The sequence below is a fragment of the Orcinus orca genome, chromosome 13 (genome assembly GCF_937001465.1).
Source record: "Orcinus orca chromosome 13, mOrcOrc1.1, whole genome shotgun sequence".
NCBI classification, from domain to species: domain Eukaryota; kingdom Metazoa; phylum Chordata; class Mammalia; order Artiodactyla; family Delphinidae; genus Orcinus; species Orcinus orca.
In genome coordinates, this window is record NC_064571.1 from 40916487 (window position 1) to 40935500 (window position 19014).

The 19014-nt window shown below is 46.3% G+C and overlaps 1 protein-coding gene across 11 annotated transcripts in view; it reads left to right on the plus strand.

The window, feature by feature from the left end:
* The first annotated feature begins 276 nt into the window (after positions 1-276).
* The window catches only part of BCL11A (BCL11 transcription factor A), a 99154-nt gene continuing 80416 nt past the window's right edge, over positions 277-19014 (plus strand). For 2 of the 11 annotated variants that reach the window (XM_049695774.1, XM_049695770.1), the window contains exons 1-2: positions 1288-1920; positions 8870-9199. In XM_049695774.1, the coding sequence (XP_049551731.1) occupies positions 1866-1920; positions 8870-9199 (385 nt within the window). In that variant the 5' untranslated portion in view covers positions 1288-1865. The other 9 variants (XM_033407255.2, XM_049695768.1, XM_049695766.1 and 6 more) reach the window with 9 other exon arrangements.

Below are 19014 nucleotides of genomic sequence, written 5' to 3' on the forward strand. Positions count from 1 at the left end.
CGCGCATTAAAGAGACAGGGGTTTATTTCCAACAGGTCTTCCCTAATTTCCTGGGAACGTCTGCAGAAAGGCCAGAAGGGGGGCTGTGGGCTCCGGGGTGTGCGGCTCCGCCCGGGGCGTCCGGGGAGCGTGGCGCTGACCCGGGGCTGTCACCCCATCACTGTGGCTTCCCCGCTGCTCCCGCGAGCCAGTCGCTCTTTCTTCATTCCCCATTTTCTTTCCCCGGGTAACAGCACTGGACTAGTTGTGCTCTGCCTGTAAGAAACACTTTCTTGCCATTCCTCGGTGCTTTTGCAGTAGCTCTGGAGTGGGAGGGGGTGTGTCTTTCCTTGGGACCTGGCTTGGGGACCTCCCGCGGCCCCGGGAGCAAGTTCCCAGGGACTGGCACTCCCGGGACTGCCCGGGCTTTGTCCTCTGGCCGGCAGCAGCTCCGTTGAGGTGGACGCCTCGGCGCCTCCCTCGCCCTGGGTCCGGGCACTCCACTCCCGGGGCGGGAACCTGCCCCGAGTCCGGCTCCCTGTTTTTTATTCCTCGGCCTTTCTCTCCCTTTCCGCGACCGTTGAGAGCCTCGACTCCCTGCTCCCAGTTGCATTCAGACCCTATCGTTTGTCGGGACGTTCAGATCCCCGGCCCCCCTGCTTGGCCTGGGGGGCGCCCTCCCGGCCCTTCGGCCCTGGTCTGCACCGCTTCCCTCGCCCTTGCCCCCTCTCTCCAGGCCGCTCGGGCTCCCGGAGGCCCCGGCGCTGCCCTTCCGGACCCGCAACCCTCCAAACTTGAGCTGGACTCTGCTTCGCCGCGCGCTCCTTCCCGCCTCCCCTTGCCTGCCGCGTAGCTGTAAGTTGGAGGCTCAGCTCTCAACTTCGGGTGATTTTTCTTTGCCATTCTCTCCTCGGGCAAAGTTTCCCGAGCGCAGCCGCGGCCTCAAGGCTTTTGCTTCGGCCCCTGGCGTCCGCACGCGGGGTGCGAGCGCGGCGGCGGCAGAGAGGGGAAGTGGGTGTGCGCACGCAGGAGGGTGTCCGGGAGCAACTCTACCTGGCTTCCCTCCGCCCGCGCTTCCCCGGCCCCTGCAGCCTCCCCGTACACTCTGTTTTTGTTTGTTTGTTTGTTTTGTTTTTTAAATTTTAAATAATCTTTCATTTTAGGGTCCGCATGCGGGGGTGGGGAGCAGGGCGCACGTCTTGCTCCCCACCCCCTCCGCCCCCGCCACCCCTTTCTTTTCTCCCGGCCACGCCGCTGCCTCGGCGCTTGCTGCGGCCACTGGTGAGCCCGCGGCCCCAGCGCCCCCTCCCCTCGGCCCGCCCCTCCCACGGGGGCCGCGTCTGGCGTCTGCGGAGCCCCCCGCCCCGCACCTCCCCCGCCCCGCACTGGCCATTGGCTTGTCCTGGTCTCTTTTTCATGTCCAGCCCCTGATGTGTGTCCATTGGTGTGAGCTTCCCCTTCCCTCCTCCCCTTCTCTCCTGCTCGCCCTGCCCATGTTTTGTGTGTCTCTGTCCATCCAGACTCCTGACGTTCAAGTTCGCAGGGACGTCACGTCCGCACTTGAACTTGCAGCTCAGGGGGGCTTTTGCCATTTTTTTCATCTCTCTCTCTTTCTCTCTCTCTCCCCCTCTATCTCTCCTCTCTCTCTCTCTCTCTTTTTTTTTTTTTTTTGCTTAAAAAAAAAAAGCCATGACGGCTCTCCCACAATTCATCTTCCCTGCGCCATCTTTGTATTATTTCTAATTTATTTTGGATGTCAAAAGGCACTGATGAAGATATTTTCTCTGGAGTCTCCTTCTTTCTAACCCGGCTCTCCCGATGTGAACCGAGCCGTCGTCCGCCCGCCGCCGCCGCCGCCGCCGCCGCCGCCCGCCCCGCAGTCCACCATGTCTCGCCGCAAGCAAGGCAAACCCCAGCACTTAAGCAAACGGGAATTCTCGCGTAAGTAACCCAATAATAGTAATAATAATTATTAATAATCACAAGAGCGCGCAGGACGAGAAGCAAGAGAGAGGGGGAGAGAGGGGTGTGTGCATGCATTTAAAATTTTTTTTCACGAGAAAAAACCTCCGAGCGTCGGGATAAAAGAGATTAAAGGGAGAGGGGGAAAAAAAAACCCAGTCTCATCCCATCCCGAACCATAGCCTTATGTACACTTTTGGGATAGCACGAACCTTTTAATTTTATTTAATTTTACAACAATTTGACTGCTCCTCTTTCCTGCTTTCCTCTGCTTTATTTCGCTTTTCGAAAAGGAATGCAATGATTTCCCCTCCAGTTTTGCAAAATAATGGACAATGCTGTGGATGCTAACAACTCTCGTGCAAACCTAGGGGAGGGAACTGAAGGGGAAAGGGGGGTTGCTTCCACTCGCCGTAGGAAGAAAAACGGGGGGGTGGGGAGCCCAAGTCTAAAAAAAACAATTCCCAGGGAGAAAAGAGGTGAGACTGGCCCTCGGACATCAGCGCGCTCACGGTCAAGTGTGCACCGGGAGGAAAGTAGTCATCTCCACAATAGTGAGAAAGTGGGATTCTGGGAGGGGGCCCCCGGCGTTCTGGAGTCTCCCGAGTCTGGAGAGGGGCCGCGGCGGCAGGGAGAGCTTGGGCAACCGGGAAGGATGGGAGCAGCGGCCGGCGCTGCCGCCTTTTGTTCCGGCCCGAGGTGGGTGTTTGTCCCGCTGCCTTTTGTGCCGGCTCCTCGCGCTTGCCCTCCCGCGCCGCCGCCGCCGCCGCCGCCGCCGCCGAAGGGCAGGAGCAAGGGACGGGGGCGAGCGGGAGAGGGAGGGAGGGCGCTCTGGCCGCTGCCGCCCGGGTTGCCGCTGCCCGCCCCTCCCGGCCGAACCTCAGTGGCGGCGAGAAAACGTGAAAAATAAATAAAATAAAACAGGGCAAAATTTCTTGCCCCACAACAGAAGCCTAACGCTCCGCCGGCCGTTTTCTGCCACGCTCTCCTCTTTGGCTCCCCCATCGCCCCCCTCCCCGCAAAAATCTCACAGTCTCTAATAGAGGGGATAAAATACAATTATCCCCTTCACCAAAACCTCTTTAGTTGCAAACTTAGAGCGCCGGCGGCACAGAGAGGGAGCGAGGAACTCCCTCCTCTTACTATTTTTTGGAAGATTTTCAAAAAAAGTGGAAGTGGATTTTGATTGGGAAAAATCTCGTGTCTGAATGTTTACAAGCACCGCGTGTGCGGGAGCCTCCTGCCAACAAACAGACAGAGGACCGAGCGCGGCGCGGCAGCCCGGGAGCGGGCGGCGGCTGCGGCCGGGCCTCGCCGGGGCCTCGCCGGGCCTCGCCGCGCCCCCGCCCCGCCCGGGATCGCCCACCCGGCGCCCGCCGCCCGCCCGCTGGCACAGCGGCAGGCCGTGCAGCGACTCAGCGCCAGCCGGGTCGAGGGTCCTCTCTGACCCCCCAGCATAATGCCCAGACCTCCTCCCTGCCAACCCTACTGCGAAATCGGCTGGGGAGAAACTCGGCTTTGCAAAGCATTTTTATTTTGCAGAGCAGCCGTAAAAGCGAGTTCTGTCCGCCCCCTACCCCCGACGCCTCTAGCCCCCAGCTCGGGGAGGCGGAGAGGTCACCACGTGCTTTCCTTGCCCCCCTCCCACCGGGACAGGCCACCAGCCCCCAGCTCCTGAGCGCGGCCAAGCCAGGTGGGGGTGGGTGGTAGGTGGTACGGGAGTAGTATGTTCGAGTATGCTTTTGGGGAGTGTTCGACCCTGAGACTCCACGCACCCCTCCCTTGAGTTCTTGTCCTCTACCACGGGCCTGTGTCGATCAGGGGACCCTTGTGAGTCTATATTGGGGGTGGGGGTGGGTGGGTAAGTGGGTTGCTGTCTCCTGGCTAACAGAATGCGCCTGGAAAGGCAGGCGGTGGGCACTTAGGAAAGTTTGGCTGCAAGGGAAAGAAAGGAATGAGAGGGCCCACCTCCTTCCCCCTCCTCATTCATGACCCTTATTTTAATTTTTGCTGCAATTTTAAAGGACCACCCTATACCCAGTTCTGTATTTTTTTAAAGGGGTGTGTGTGTTTGAGGGGGGTGCGCAGAGGGAATTGAATTTTTCACTGGGCCCTGGAACTTGTCACACACTTCGAAAGCTCCCCCGCCCGGGCACGTTGCGGGGCCCTCCCTCTCCCCACCCCCGCGCATCCCTCCCTCGCCGCTCTCCCCCGCCCCCAACTCCCCCGGCCGCGCCGGATGCGGAGCAGACGCGGCGCGCGGCGGTGTGAAGTTACAGCCCGGCCAGGTACCGGCGGGAAGGAAGGGCAGTGTTCGCAGCACTCGGGAAAGCTGGGCCCTTCTTCGGAAGGATGCACTGGGGGCTCAAAGGACGGACTAAGGCGTGCAGTCCGGTCTGCTCCCCCGTCCCCCACCCACCCTGGGCCCATCCGGAGGTATCCCAGGCTGGGTGGGTTATCCCCCTCTCGCCGTGTCTCAGGGCTGGCTTTGCGTTGAGGAACCAGTTTGAAGGGCGTGCGGTCGTCTGTCCTTTCTAATTTTCTGGGTGCGCAGGGGGGAGCGGGAGCCATTCCGGTCTTCAGGACCCCCTTCCCCTCCCCGCCCCCATCCTCCGCTTCTTGGGCTGGCTGAGCCATTCGGTCGCTAGGAGGCAGAACAAGATCAAGAAAGCTCAGCGAACTTGAACCTGTACCAGAGCCTCCCCCACCCCCGCTCTGCATTTCTCGGCCGGGAGGGAAGAGCTTTGCGAGGGTGGGGGTGGGGGAAACGGACGGTTAGGCAGAATTCCCTTTCTCCCCCCTCCCTCCCATCACCCCTTATGTCTTTGTTCTTCATTTTGACTTTAAAAATGCTTCTTGCCAGGGCTGCAGAGAAGCGCGCGGCCGACACCCCCGGGCTCCGGGAGTGGAGCGGGGTGCAGTTTTCGTTCTCTTTCGGGCGGGCATTTTTGGTAGGGAGGAAAGGGGAGTGCGCGCTCTCCAGCTTCGGGGCAAGGCCAAAGGGCGGGATCCGGCAAGTTTGCACTTAGTCTTCAGGTTCACTTCTTCCACCCCCTCACCCCCATGCAAAGCACGGACCGAGGCGGCCACTGCGGGCTTGCAGGGCTGCTCTGCAGCCCGACCCCCCCCCCCCACCGGCTCCTCCGCCTCCTGCAGCTCTCGCCTTGAAGCCCGAAATCACAACAATAGTAATAGTTATCATCATAATGATGCGGGCAAGCGGCGTCATTAATAATGAATAACCGCAGCAGCCGCCGCCGCGCTGCGCACACCGGTGCCGGGAATTGCGGGAGAAAGGCATTTGTAGAGATCCCTCAAAGTAAAAAGTGTGAGCCTCTGGACACAGAATGAATTTCAGGACCCGCGCTTTTGGTGTGTGCGTTGATACCGAGACAGCACCAGGTTAACCTGCCGAGTTTTCCAAGCCTCACTTCCCAGTTCTCCAACTGGTGGTCCTGGGGAACCGTCGTCACCCCGCGGCCACGCAGGACCGCCGTGGAGGCAGCAATCGGGTCCCCAGGCTGCCCGCCGCCTCCCGCCCCGGGTTCCCGGCCCCACGGCCCCGCGGCCCCGCGGCAGCCGCTGCACGTGTTCCCAGCGAGCGCGGCCGGAGCCTGCGGCCAGCACGCTGCTCGCTTTGTGCCTCAGAGTCCCGGCGCCCAACTTCACTTTCCGCACTGCCCACCCCCGCCGGCCCCCCTGCCCCCGGCCTGTCGCCCCTGCCTTCGCTTTTGTTTCTTTGCTTTTTTCTCTCTGCATTTCAGCCTCGGTTTGCTTCCTTACCCTGTTAAGACAATCAAAGGGAAGGACTTGGAAAGCAAACTTGAAGGCAGAGCTCTCTTTCCCCCTCCCCCTCCCCCTCCCCAGCAGCCCTCGTTTCGCTAGCTCCTTCCTCCTTCCCTACATTTCTTCTAAGGCTTTTTTTTTTTTTTTTTAAATTTATTCCTTTGCAACTGCAGAGAGAGGAAGGAGATCTCAGTCAGCCGCTGGGGCATTGAGACGTTTCAGTCAGTCTTGCTGTTTGAACGCAGAAGCATTTTATTTTCAATTTCTTTTCCCCCTTGTAGAGAATTCGCGGCTAATTATTATGATTATTTGCCCACTCCTTTCCACTTCAATCCTGGACTCCCCGCTTTGTAGCCAGAGCTTAGGCCGGAGCTTAGAAACGGTGGTTGTGTGGGAGTGAAGGAGGATGGAATTGAATTGAGGGAGGGGGTAAAATGGCTGAGGTTAGGAATGTTTTTAGGGAAAGGGGAATTTGCATTAAAATACAGAGAAATTATCAGAGCCCAGAAAGGAAATGTTGATTGCCACTGAGAAAAGATGTCAATGCAAATCAGTAGACTACAGCAAGAGAATTGTATTTTCATATTTTCTTTGTGCCCCACTTCGTCTGATTTTTAATAATATAGTAGCAATGATAAAACATTTTGGTATTTCTCTGAACATCACTAGCCAAATGTTTAGCAGGGAGCCTGATGTTAACCGTATTTCATACATTAGGATATAATTCTTGTTAATTAGCAATAATTTATGTTAAGAGCATAGAAAATGTTGAGGTTATAGGTTTTATATCTGTACATTTGATCATCTTGTTATTTTCAAGAACTTTGCCTCCTATAAAATTAATTAGGTGAAATGTGGAGGTGTAATCAGCAACCTCTGAATTACCACTTCCATTTCCTGGTTTTGATTGTAAATCAGTTCAGTCACTACATTTAGAAGACTTTAACCAAGTCTGTTTTGTACCACATTACCTTTAACTGTTTGATAACTAGGGGAATATCTCCTTTTGCTCCCATAATATTTCCATTTTCAGAAATGTGTCAGGGCTTGGGAATAAAAAACAAATCTTAACGGTGGAGTTTAAAAACATGTTTTTGTGCAAAGGTTCTATGTACTAGTAACTTTAATAAAATGAAGTATTTTTCCGGAGTCTTTCTTCAATCTGTAAACCTCAGAACTTGTAGTTAATGCTGAACAACAACAACAAAAAGCCACATTTGTTAATGTGTACTTAAAATTCTTAATTCACATAGGAGGGATCTTGGAGAATGACTTCCTTATTCAGTTCCTCACTTGGTCACAATGAAAGCAAATAGGAGAAAAATGATATAGAAGCACAATGCAAAAGCTTTCTGTTTGTCTCCTTTTATCTGAAAAGTATGCATGTGTATTTATCTTTTGGTCAGTATGTTGGGCACAGAAATATAAGTGCTTACTTTGCTGTCTTTATTAGTAGGAATATAACCTTCATATTCCTGTGGTGACCTTATGTTAAATTAGGAGGAGTACCAGAGGCTAGAAATTATGACATGTCCTACTTGAGCACAGGTGCAGCTAGGCAGGGCTCTCTCGATATTATTTCACCCAGCACATCTGGGAGTTACTCCAGATCTTCCCCCTCAATATTCAGCCTGGATAGGGTTGGAATAAATTTAACCTGAGTTCACTGGATTTTTGCACTTTATCAAAATCCGTTCCAATATTCTACACTCAAATTAAAATCTATTTTTTGATTCTCTGTGGCTTTAAGTTCATTAAATGTGAAATTGGCAGCTTGCTAAAGAAGGTCAGACTGATTAACTGTTTAAGACTTGTACATGATCTGCTTCAGTTTTATTAACTGGCAGCATCCTGGATATGTTTCATATTTTGTAATTTTGCGTGTGTGTGATAGAGTAAGCATAAGGTTTCAGGAGCAGAGACTTACCAACTCTCTTTTCCCCTTTGGAAGTTTAAAAAAATGGTAGAAGCTGTTCAAATAGATGCTGGAGTATTTTGGTGCACGGTTAAAAAAAAAAAAAAAAAAGAAACAGGAATGAAAGACATATCTACCTTGTTATACCATCCGCTGGTGATTATGTGTGCAGAAATAGTCCCATAATGAAGCGTTCTGGAGCTCATTCAGAAAATTAGACAACTTTGACAACATTAGGCAAAGTATTTCAAGTCTAAAGAAAGGACTTCTCAGCCTTGATCTGAAATGTGGCGTTTGCTTGACCATTCTGATTTTTACGTGATGGGGGCCACCAACTGCAAACATGTTTAGCATATTTTAGACATTCCTTTCTTCAGAATGAAAAAATGACTAATTGGCTTATTTTCTTAAGTACTCAAAAGTATCCCATTTAGCTAATGTGTCTGAGAAGAATTGCCAGTGAATTTGGTATTTCTTTGATTTTGTGGCACTGCTGAGAGTGAGATCAGAAAGGTTTTTGGCACTGTGAATTACGCTGCGTTATGATTATTATTTAGATCTGTTTCACAGGTGAATGCAGTCTTTTTCTTATTACGGCAGTGTAAATGTGGCACATTTTCTGTGTGATGTAGTAGCTTTCTAATTTATGAAGCCATGTCTCTGTATATTTAGAGTATATATGTTCACACACAAAGGGTGTGTGTGTGTGTGTGTGTGTGTGTTTATTCACCTCTCCTTTTATTCTTGGGCACAATAGACAACTTACTCTATATGAAAAAGAAACAAATTTGGTTTCAATCCATGTTTTTACCAGGTTTTTTTGGGGGTAGTTATTATTTAAGCTTACTTTATGTTGCCGCATTAACTATTTATTTAACAGTCACATTCTTTCTAAACTTACAAACCAGAAACATTTGGGGTGTGTGTGTGTGTGTGTGTGTGTGTGTGTGTGTATGTGTATGTGTGTGTGTTTTCTCTGGAAGTATGCAAGTCAGGCAGTTTTCTTTAAATATATGATGATTTGCCTCATTGATAAATTTGCTTTCTTGTTGACAGTTTCCACAACCGTGTACATTTTATACGCTCACATTTTTCTGGGCATTAAATGGAGGAGGCTAGAAACCCTTTACATAATGTGCTGGGATGGAATGGGGTTGAGAATGTATTTCCCCGTATTCTTTCCTTTCTGGCACTCTAATAATTGTGCTTTTGTTTCTTCAACCACAGCCGAACCTCTTGAAGCCATTCTTACAGATGATGAACCAGACCACGGCCCTTTGGGAGCTCCAGAAGGGGACCATGACCTCCTCACGTGTGGGCAGTGCCAGATGAACTTCCCATTGGGGGACATTCTTATTTTTATCGAGCACAAACGGAAACAATGCAATGGCAGCCTCTGCTTAGAAAAAGCTGTGGATAAGCCACCTTCCCCTTCACCAATCGAGATGAAAAAAGCATCCAATCCCGTGGAGGTTGGCATCCAGGTCACGCCAGAGGATGACGATTGTTTATCAACGTCATCTAGAGGAATTTGCCCCAAACAGGAACACATAGCAGGTAAATGAGAAGCAAGGAGAAAAGCTGTTTGCATGTTTTCTTTTCATTTTCAGAGGCGCTGTAGCCAAGCACTAAGGAGTGGTGAAGTGCTTTCTGTATTTCTCCATGTGACTGTCCATGACAGCCCTGTAATGTTAAAATAAGCATTCTTATTGCTTATGTCCAGAACACATAAAAATAAATATTTTCCACTTCACCGAATCAAATGTAGGCAGAATAGGTTACACACACCTGATACCCTCTCTCTGGATCTGCTGATTCTGAATTTCTTTCCTTTTCTCTCCCCTTCTCATTTTTAAGTGTTGAACCTTACTACACCTAGCCCAGTTTCCAAGGTCCATTTCCAGCCTTGGTGACAAGTCAGAGGCAAAGTGGCTGTATAGGCATTTGTAGTTCAGCCAGTGACCTGTTTGAGTCAGAATACTTGATCAGACGTCCCTAGGGGTGCAGTTTGTTCTCGATGTTTCCATGAAGTTGGGTGGGCTGGAAGGGCATTTTGGAGGGGCTGGAAAGAGTTAACTGAGTTTCAGGGCTAGCCTTGGATCCATATTGGCTGTCAGCCCGTATGGGGCTGTAATTAAACACAGCCCCGTGGTGGGATGACACCGTGACCTTGACTTTAAGATGCCATTTTCGACTGGCCAGGCCAGAGTAGAGAGGGCAGTTGCTGAAGCGCACAGACATGCTTACTCGAAAAGTTTAAGGGCATGTTGGAAATTTCAAAAGGTTGGTTTGACAGGAACGGCTGCTCCCTGCAGCCTGCCTCCTCAGCTAAATGATAAATGCTTCTCTGTGCTCTCTCTTGTCTCTGATGTGGTTTTGACAGATGTATCTTGATTTTGTTTGTGGTTTACACAACCACATGTCACCCTTACAAATGTCCAGTGCAGACTTCCACTGTTTCTGCTATAACATAATGTAAAAATTCTCTTGGAAAAATATATACACACGTTGAACAGCTCTGCTTCCTTTGGTTAATTTTAGCAGAAAGGTAGCTAGGGGTGTGGGTTTCTCAACAGCTCAAGGGAAAAGGAATTAATGGCTAACAGAGGGACTTAAATCCCCACTCTAAGTGATAAACAGCAACACTATACAGCGACCCTTAAAACATTTTTAAAAATGAAACAACGGTGATGTAATGTCCAAGATGAAGTGAATGCAGATTCTGTGGTAACAAAACCGGCATGCCTGTCGGTTGGTCACTCCCCTCTATTTCCCCTGCTGCTGCCCCCAAAAGGCAGAGGGTTTGTTCAGTTTTAGGAAGGGTAGTGCATAGAATCAATTGATTCATTGGAACTTGTCCCTTCAACCTAGTTTGACCACAGAGTTGAACTGTAGTGGGTCAGTAGTCCAGAGGGGATTAAATGTCGTATTATTTCTCCTCCCCCCCTCTGGAATTTGATCATTAAAATCAAACGTGGCATTTTTTCTTTCTCTTTTTTTTTTTTTTTTTTAATGCTGCCTGCAACAACACTCAGATACTTTTCCTTTAGTGAAATGAGAAATCTGCTGCCAGGGAAGGTACATTCACAAAATATTTTTCTCGAATCCACCACATGTAGCTTATATGACATGCAGGTTAAGATTTTATCCACCCCTCCCTGCCCCCCAGCAGGATATGGCAATGACCATTTCCATGTGCTGTCTTGTGACTGGAAGGAAAATGAACAGAAGTGTAAGGCATGATTAATGAAGCAAGAGCAAGCGGAAGGGGATTTGTCGTCTTAGGAGATCCAAAGCCTTTCTAAATCACCAAATATGGAGTAACACTTGCGTGATGTAACATCGTATTTACATATCGAGCTGCTCGTTTAAAAGACAAAACACAGTGTCTGTCAAGCAAGAATTAAAACCACACTCCTTACTGAGGTCCCAAGTAGGTTACTCAGTCTCAGATTAACCAGCTTGAAAATTCTGTGCCTCTGTACTTAGAGGAGAAATCTAAAAGCTGGGGGGAAGGCTCTCTAGTGAAGGCTTTTCGCTGTCCCAGTTGTAAATCTACGTAGGGAAGAAGAAGAGATATTTTCCTTAACTCTCGGGTTGTCATAAAGGTTCTTTTTTTTTAAGGACTAGTGCAGTAAGAGAGCTCAAAGAAGCCCCCCAAAAAGCACATTTAAAATATGTTTTATAGGGCTAATGCTAAGTAATTACACTGAGATGAAGAGCTACTTAAGCTATCTGAGATATTCAGTGGGTGCACCAGTGCTGCGACCCAGGTGAGGTAAACCTTTCATTCACGAATAATTACAAAGTCTTGATTCCTTTCATTGTGTGTAATCACCTGTTCCCACCCTGGAATTGGCTGAACGTAAATAGCGTGGTCGCATCGCAAAGCGAGATGTCAGTAACTAGAGTCACGACTTTTCATAATTCACGGTAATGAATTAAGGAGTTTCTTATGGTGAAATTAACGTTCTGCCATCGCACGTAAATTAAGATGCCCTGGCCCTTAGGTGCCTCTGAAGCGAAGTTCTGGAAGACGGCTGTGTATTCCCAGCCCATTTCTCTAGAGCACGTCTTCACAACTCCCAAGTCTGCTTTTCTTTTTACGGTGAGGAGGGAAACAATAAGAGTAATCATTCAGTAGATATTTGAATTGTGTCACAAGAAGAAAGGAGGAGCAATGCTCTGTATTAGGAAAGAGGTATATTGATGAATCTCTAGAAGAATATGTTTGGCAGCCATATAAGAGGGAGGTAGTTAAATACGCTGTGTAGGAAAGGCCTTATTAAAGTGCTGTAAGTTGGATGTGAGCTTACTGTGTGCTCTGTGCAGTTTTATAGGCAGGAAGCTGGAATCAAACAGTGACAGATCTTCTTCCTGAGATAAATAAAGCTTAGAATTTGGGGCTTTCACACAGGAGATTGAGTGTCCTTTAAAACTTCAGTAAGATGGTGTGGGTTTTGGCTGTACATAGGCCTCTCAAAGCCGAGTATTTTTTAGAAAGGATGATTTTTACCTGATTGAATACACACGTATATGTTGATCAGGTTTTTTTTTTTTTTTTCATTTCATTCAAAATATTGTGTGACTGTGATCCACTGAGACCACTGAAGTTGTACTAATTTAACTGGAAATGGGCAGGTTATATTGTGCAGGGCCCAGTTCATCAATGTTATGTGTCAGATATCCACCATCAGATATCAGCAGCCTTTGACTGGCAGTCAGGGCTTTTGATTAGGGTTTTGTTTTGTTTTCTAGACTCCTGTTTTATGAGGGGGAAATATTCATTGAAATTAGTGACTGTGGAGCTGCTGTTCACTTACAGAAAAGGCCAAAAAATATTATCCCACAGTGTCAGCTTTGAGGTTTTGGCTGTTGCAAGTAGAAGTCTTTAAATTAGGGTTGGGCTGTCATAAAGTTAGCTTTTTGAGAGAATGGGAGAAAATATGATTAGTCCTGTAAAGTGTAGTGAAGTCTCTTGCTATTGATATGTAACATTTTTTCTCCTTAAAACCATGAACATAGACATTGATGTCAGGGCATTGAAAAATTATTTGCCTAGGCAATAACACCTCATACCCAGATAATAATATGTAAGCCAGAAGCTCTGTGAGAGGAGAAATACTAATTCAATCCAGAAATATATAAGCATGTTACTTAAAGGTAAATCAAGTATAACATACTCATGCTTTTTAGAATTTAGAAACTCAACTTGCCTTTCTTTTTGTACCCATTTGAATTCTTTCTTATCTCAGACTGAACTGGAAGATGTACTTTATGGTATAATTGTAAATGAGACTATAAATTATAGTATCCTATTATAACCTCTTATTTTTCATTTCTCTTTATTTGTGTGATTCTGAATAAAAACCACTGACTTCTGAAGTGAATTTTTAGCATGGCAGCTAAAACAAACAAACAAACAAACAAAACCCCAGTTTACTGGTGAACATTTTATTTAACCTTCACATCCGGAGACTAAAGAATATTGTTTCCTAATAAATACCTAGGATTTTCATTGGGAGCCTGTGTTTGTGGGACCATTACCCAAAGGCTCATGTTCATGAGACTGGGAGTCCTATATACAAGATGTATTTGTAAATAAGACAGAGAAAGGTTGTGAACTGGCAGCTTGGATGTTTTGTCAAAGTACAATGTGAGAGAAACTCTTTCTAAGACAAATTGTAAATAGAACTGTCACAGCGATTGCATGATTGAGCCGCAGAAGTGTCTTACAATTGTTGGCATTGTCAGAGGACTTTTGAAAGCTTAATTAAACACAGTGGCCCGCATGGCTGCTAAATTTACTTCGGCAAGCCAAAAAGAAAAAAAAATCTACAATGTGGAAGATCCCAAAGATCCCAAAGTTCTTCCGACGTTACGCTTTCCGTGACACAGAAAAGATGCATTGTGCATTTTCCTAGTTGTCTTTTATAAATAGTTTTGAGAATAGGGCCACGTGATATGAAGATCATCCTGTGTGTGATGTGGAGATTGTGTTAGTTTTTCTGTCTCCTGCTGTTACAGACAGTTAATGTAAAAATGGCCTTCTATTGGAAACACAAATATGTATTCACTTCAAGAACAGGAGCAGAGGGGGAAAGTTTCCCTCCCATTCTCTGTGTTTATTCTAGGAAAGCTTAAAAAACAGTGCTGTAATTTCTCAAATCACCCAGTTCCTCGTTGTATTGCAAGTTGTGCCTTTTACTTTTAAAGGATCTGAAATCTGTTTTGCACACCTTTCTCCTGGTGAATGTGGCATTTAATTGTGGAGCTGCCCATGGGCTGGAAAATGCAAGTGAGTATAGACACGTGCAGGCAGCGTCAGGACAGCAAACTTCAAGCTCAGGGAAGAGGTGAATTGGATGCATATTAATGGCACATTTTAGAATCCTGGAAAATCATTGTTGTCACACTGCAGCCTTAGTGCAGTTTGGCTAATGTGTGTGTGTGGGGGTACTAAATTGAAGTATGTAACAAACGTGCAAATCCTAGGGAAGCATTTTTCAGAATTTTGTGATTTCTTAGTGAAAGTATTTCAAAAAGGAGAATAGGTGAATGGTGGCCTTGTACACTAGTCAGTGAAAAAAAGAAGATAGTTCGGCTTTCGTTTGGGGGGAAAATATGAAATTTTAACTGAAGTAGCACAGCTAGGGAGATGCACCGAGATTGCGTCACTTGATGTTAATTTAATCTACTCCGGTTGCTCTGTTCACACCCTTATTGCACAAAGAAATCATTTGACAAAATTTACCCGAAGCCCAAATCTGTTTTTACATACAGTAGTACCAGCTTTGTGCAATAAAAGTCACTTAGCATCAAACTGGACCCAGCCTGGCACCTTGCCACTTTTTTAGCAAGAGATTTAATCACCAAGGATCTTTAGTACCTTTCTGCTTGTTCAGATTTCATTTGGGTCATGGTTATGTCAGCAGTGTTGTTATTACAAGGATTAAAAAAAAAAAGATTTAAACGTAGGGCCCATTTTTAACACTATCTCAAATCGAACAGGTTTTAATTTTATGTGTCAATTTGGAGGATATTAATAAAGTTCATAAAATATATTCAGACTATAATTTAATGGATAATGACTAGTATTTTTATTTGTAATACCAATAGAAAATTGGCATCGTATCCCTCCCTCCTCTGTTCTGTCCTCCTACCCAGGTAAATAAGCATCCTTAAACTGCTTCTCCCCTTTACTCCCAGGGGTTAGAGCTCTGGCCAATATCAGTAAATTTACCATTGTAATTTGCCATGTAGTTTTTACAACAATGACCTAATTAATTTGAGCACGGACCATATTATTGCTAGTAGAGTCATTTTCTGTCACAAACTTAATTTCTAGGAAATGTAACCTGATGAATAAGAATGCTTGAGCTCTCCACATGTGCTCCTAAAGACCAAAGGCAGATTTAAAATAATAATTAAAAAAATGCCAGCATTATTAAAGCTAGTATGCTTGATGCCAAACTCAATTTGAAGCCAGTAAACATCAGACTGTATTTCTAATCAGTTTTAGAATGTAACGTATTCCATATTGGGTTCGCTGGAATTTGTCTCTCTGCTTTTTACTGGCCAGCTGCACTCCCTATGCATTTTTAAAACATTTCAGCAAAGGCTTTTGCTGTTCTTAGCAGGGTTAGTAACTTAGGGTCTATTTCTGAGCTCATTCGTCATTCTGCGATGGCATTGAGTTAGGTTGGCAAGGGAAGGATTGGAGGCATGGGGGGGTGGTGAGGTCACTTGTGACCCCAGCAGGGAATAGGTGAGCTTCATTTGCCTTTACAATAGGCGCACAGCTACTGCACCTTGGAAGATCTCTCAGGTGCCGCTCAGATGGGCGCATGTAAATGCCCTGTCAGATGCGGAGCTGGAATATTAATGCTTCTTCCACCAGCGCACCATAATAAAGCTGTACACAGCCAGCTTACTATGCAGCTAGTCTGGGGAATTGTGTAAACTTAGATAGCCCAGTGTGAAAGACAGCAATGTAAAAATGCTGGATATGCCACAGTTTCCATTCTTGTTCTCCTTTGATCTATAGCAAAATGAAAACATCATCCTTTCCTCCTCTTGGAGTTGTCTCCCCGACTCTGCCACCTCCCAATCCCCCACCCGAATTTTTTTGCATGTTCTGGTATGGAGAAATGCGACATAATTTGTTTCATATGGTTAATTACAGGCATTTGAATATTTAAAATTTTAAATAGCCACAGTTCCAGGTTTTCCTGTTAAAAGTATGTGATTTGAACAAAGGGAGTACAGTGTAAATATTTGTGGTGATTTGCAACACCCCTCTTTCCCCATTAAACACACACACGCACACGCGCACACACAGACATTCAGTTTAAATCTAGCGCTGACTTAAAGGACCTCTGTACCTTCATTTGTACTTTTTTTTTTTTTTAACCAACTCTCAACTGGAACTCCATTAAAATATTTTACCATTATTTTTGAGTCCACTGTTGCTTGAGGTTTTAAAGAGGATTTTTATAATGTGTTCATTTAAGAGTATCAACAGCTGTCAGAACCAGTTGTGGTAAATCCACAAAACATACAAAGAAAAATACACACGTTTCCTGAAACAAAACACTCTGGAAAAATAAGCCGCCAAGAACTGGCGAATGAGAAGTTTGCAGACAGGGCACCGGAGCGTTTCACCTCTCGGTTCACCCTGGAGACTGATGTGATCGGATCTGATGCAATGCCGCTGGAAGTCTTACCTGCACAGGTTGCTGCTCTGAGCTAGCACCCTGCACAGGGGCTAGGCCAGGCCACAGCTTGCTCCCACTCTGCCCTCCTTTTTTCTTTTTGATCTCTTTAGATAGATAAAATACCAAGTTCTTGGTGTGTTAAACAGCAAATTATACCCACTGAAGGTGAGATGATTAGGTTTAAACTTCCTCTAAAAGAGGCGAGAAGACGCCGTGCACACCCTTTTCCAGATAGGGTTGTCAGCCTGTTATTCAGAATTTAATCGGCCCCGCCAGGGAATTCCCAGTGGGGACCTGGAGCAGGCATGTTGGTGAAGGGGATACCTGGGGACCTGTGGTCACTCACAATGAGTTTCTGTGTGTATCTTTGCTGTTGTTAGCATTGGCAATGAACAATTACACCTACCATTTGATTTTAGTTTTAGATAGAGGTGAGTCCACTGATTAAAAACTACCATTAAAATGAAGAATGGAATTATTGTGAAACCTGCAAAGGTGCTTTCAAAAAGAACACAGGTGCTGTGGTGTCCCCCCTTTCTCCACTTTCTATTTTATTTTGGAACTTTCTAAAAAACACAGGGAAGCCTTTTGCTGAGCATGGGGGCATTTACATTTATATTCATCAGTTCATCTTCTTGATATGTAATGATGCATAAAAAGCTGCAGAAAAAAAAATCACATCTGTCAATTTTTAGGGAAATAAGGTGTAGCTTGGATTCTTACCCTAACTGGAGCACAGGGTACTACATGCCACGTCTGCTTTTTAGGTTTTAAATATGGAGTTTCTCTTTGGGTCAAAAAAAAAAAAAATATCTGAAGCATTTCCTTTCACCGACTCAGGGGATACCACGATTTCGTGATTTATTTACATTTCGGGGCCGCTTACAATGAGCCATTTACTGCTCATTTCAGCCCCCTCTCCCAAGTCTTTGAGTTCATCGTTAAAACAATGCATTAACCAATGTTAAATTTTAAATTTCATGAGTGTCTCTCTCCTACTCCATCCCATTCTAAGATTTAGAAAAATTATTCTTTTACATTTAAAAGTGAACCCTGGCTACTGAAGAACGATTTAAAGGCTGAGAAAAATTTTAATAATAAATCGTAACCTTCTCACGTTATGTTTTTGTTATGTTGAGGGGAAAAAATCAATAAGGAAAAATTTAATTCTGATAAAGATACTCTTGGATCTTGGAAAACAACTGCTGTCCTTTTAACTAAAACATTTGAGCAGCTTCAAAGACTATGTATTTCTTCTGATCTTAGAGCTGTGTGACTGGTAGCAAGAAAGAAAAAAAAAATCTTATTCTACATACAAGTGGATTGCTTAACAAGTCTGCACAGACACGTACTTGTTTGTACAATAGAGATAAAAATTCCTGTATAAAAATAATTCAGCTGCTGACAGCAGGCATTGTTGTTGGACCTGTCTTTTGTGCTTGTCCCAGCTCCGGGCCCCCTCCTCCACTATCTGCTTGGGGCAACTTGCTGCCTGCAGACTCCTGACCAGAAGTTAATTGCTATATATTAAATATATGGGTATTGTATCTAAAGAGGAACGTCTCAAGCCTTCCTATATGCATTCCACTCTACTTTCTGCTGTGACTGCGGCACTGCCAGCAGAGGGGTGGCAGGCAAACACTCTAATAGGGAAAATGACTTGAAGGCAGTTAGGGGAAATTTGGCCTTCAAGTCCCATTTGCTCTGCAGTGTAGCATCGGTTTCTAAACTTTTGTTTTTAATCTAATTCTGATTTACTCTGTCACATCCCATATCAACCCTCATTGAACTCTACTCATGTAGAGTAACATTAGTGTCAGATGGAATTGGTCAGGACTGCAGACCTGTGGTTCATACAGATGGTCGTGAATGTGGGTTCTGTGCAGCTTTGCATCCTGTTCTTTCTAACAAACGTTAAAATGTGGCACATTTCTGAGCAGGTCCCATGGGTAAGACAGTCAAGGAATCGGGGATAGTACCTGAGGTTTTCTCCCTTCCCTCTCCTCCTCTTTCCCACTTCCTTGATATACGTACATTTTGGGTAAGATCAACTCCAGGAAAACATCTGAGGCTGGGGCGGTGGAGAAAGGGGGAGAAGGGTGGCAGAGAGAAGCTACTGGAATATTTTCAGTGGGGGTTCAAACACAGGCACCAAAGCAGAGAGCCCTTTGGGTCCAGCTTTGGAGCAATAAGCACGGGCACGTGGTGCTTTCAAAGCTGTTGTTCTCAGTCTGACTTGTCCACCATCTGAGAAAGGGTTTACATATAACCTCTGTGCTTTGACCTGGATTGAGTGTTTGGGATGGCAGTGGGGGAGAATTTCACTGGGAGTGCTGTCACTAGAATTTCTTGAATGTCCTGAGGGTAGTAAGGTATGTGTTAGCATTCAAGGTGTGAGTTAGTTAGGTTCTTCTCCAGACTGGTAACTGGGAAGCGTGAAAATCCAAATTCCCACGATGCTCTCTAACGACTGGGGTTGGGGGGTGGGGTGGACACCCTAACTTTCTGAATGTCAGCTGATGTCTGTCTGACCTGTTCCTCTTGGGTTAAATGCTGCCAGTGCAGGAGGGGGGAACCCCCAGGAAGACACATACCCAACGACAAGATTTTCACTCCTCAGAAGTAAACCAGATCTCGTTCCTCTGCCTCATACCC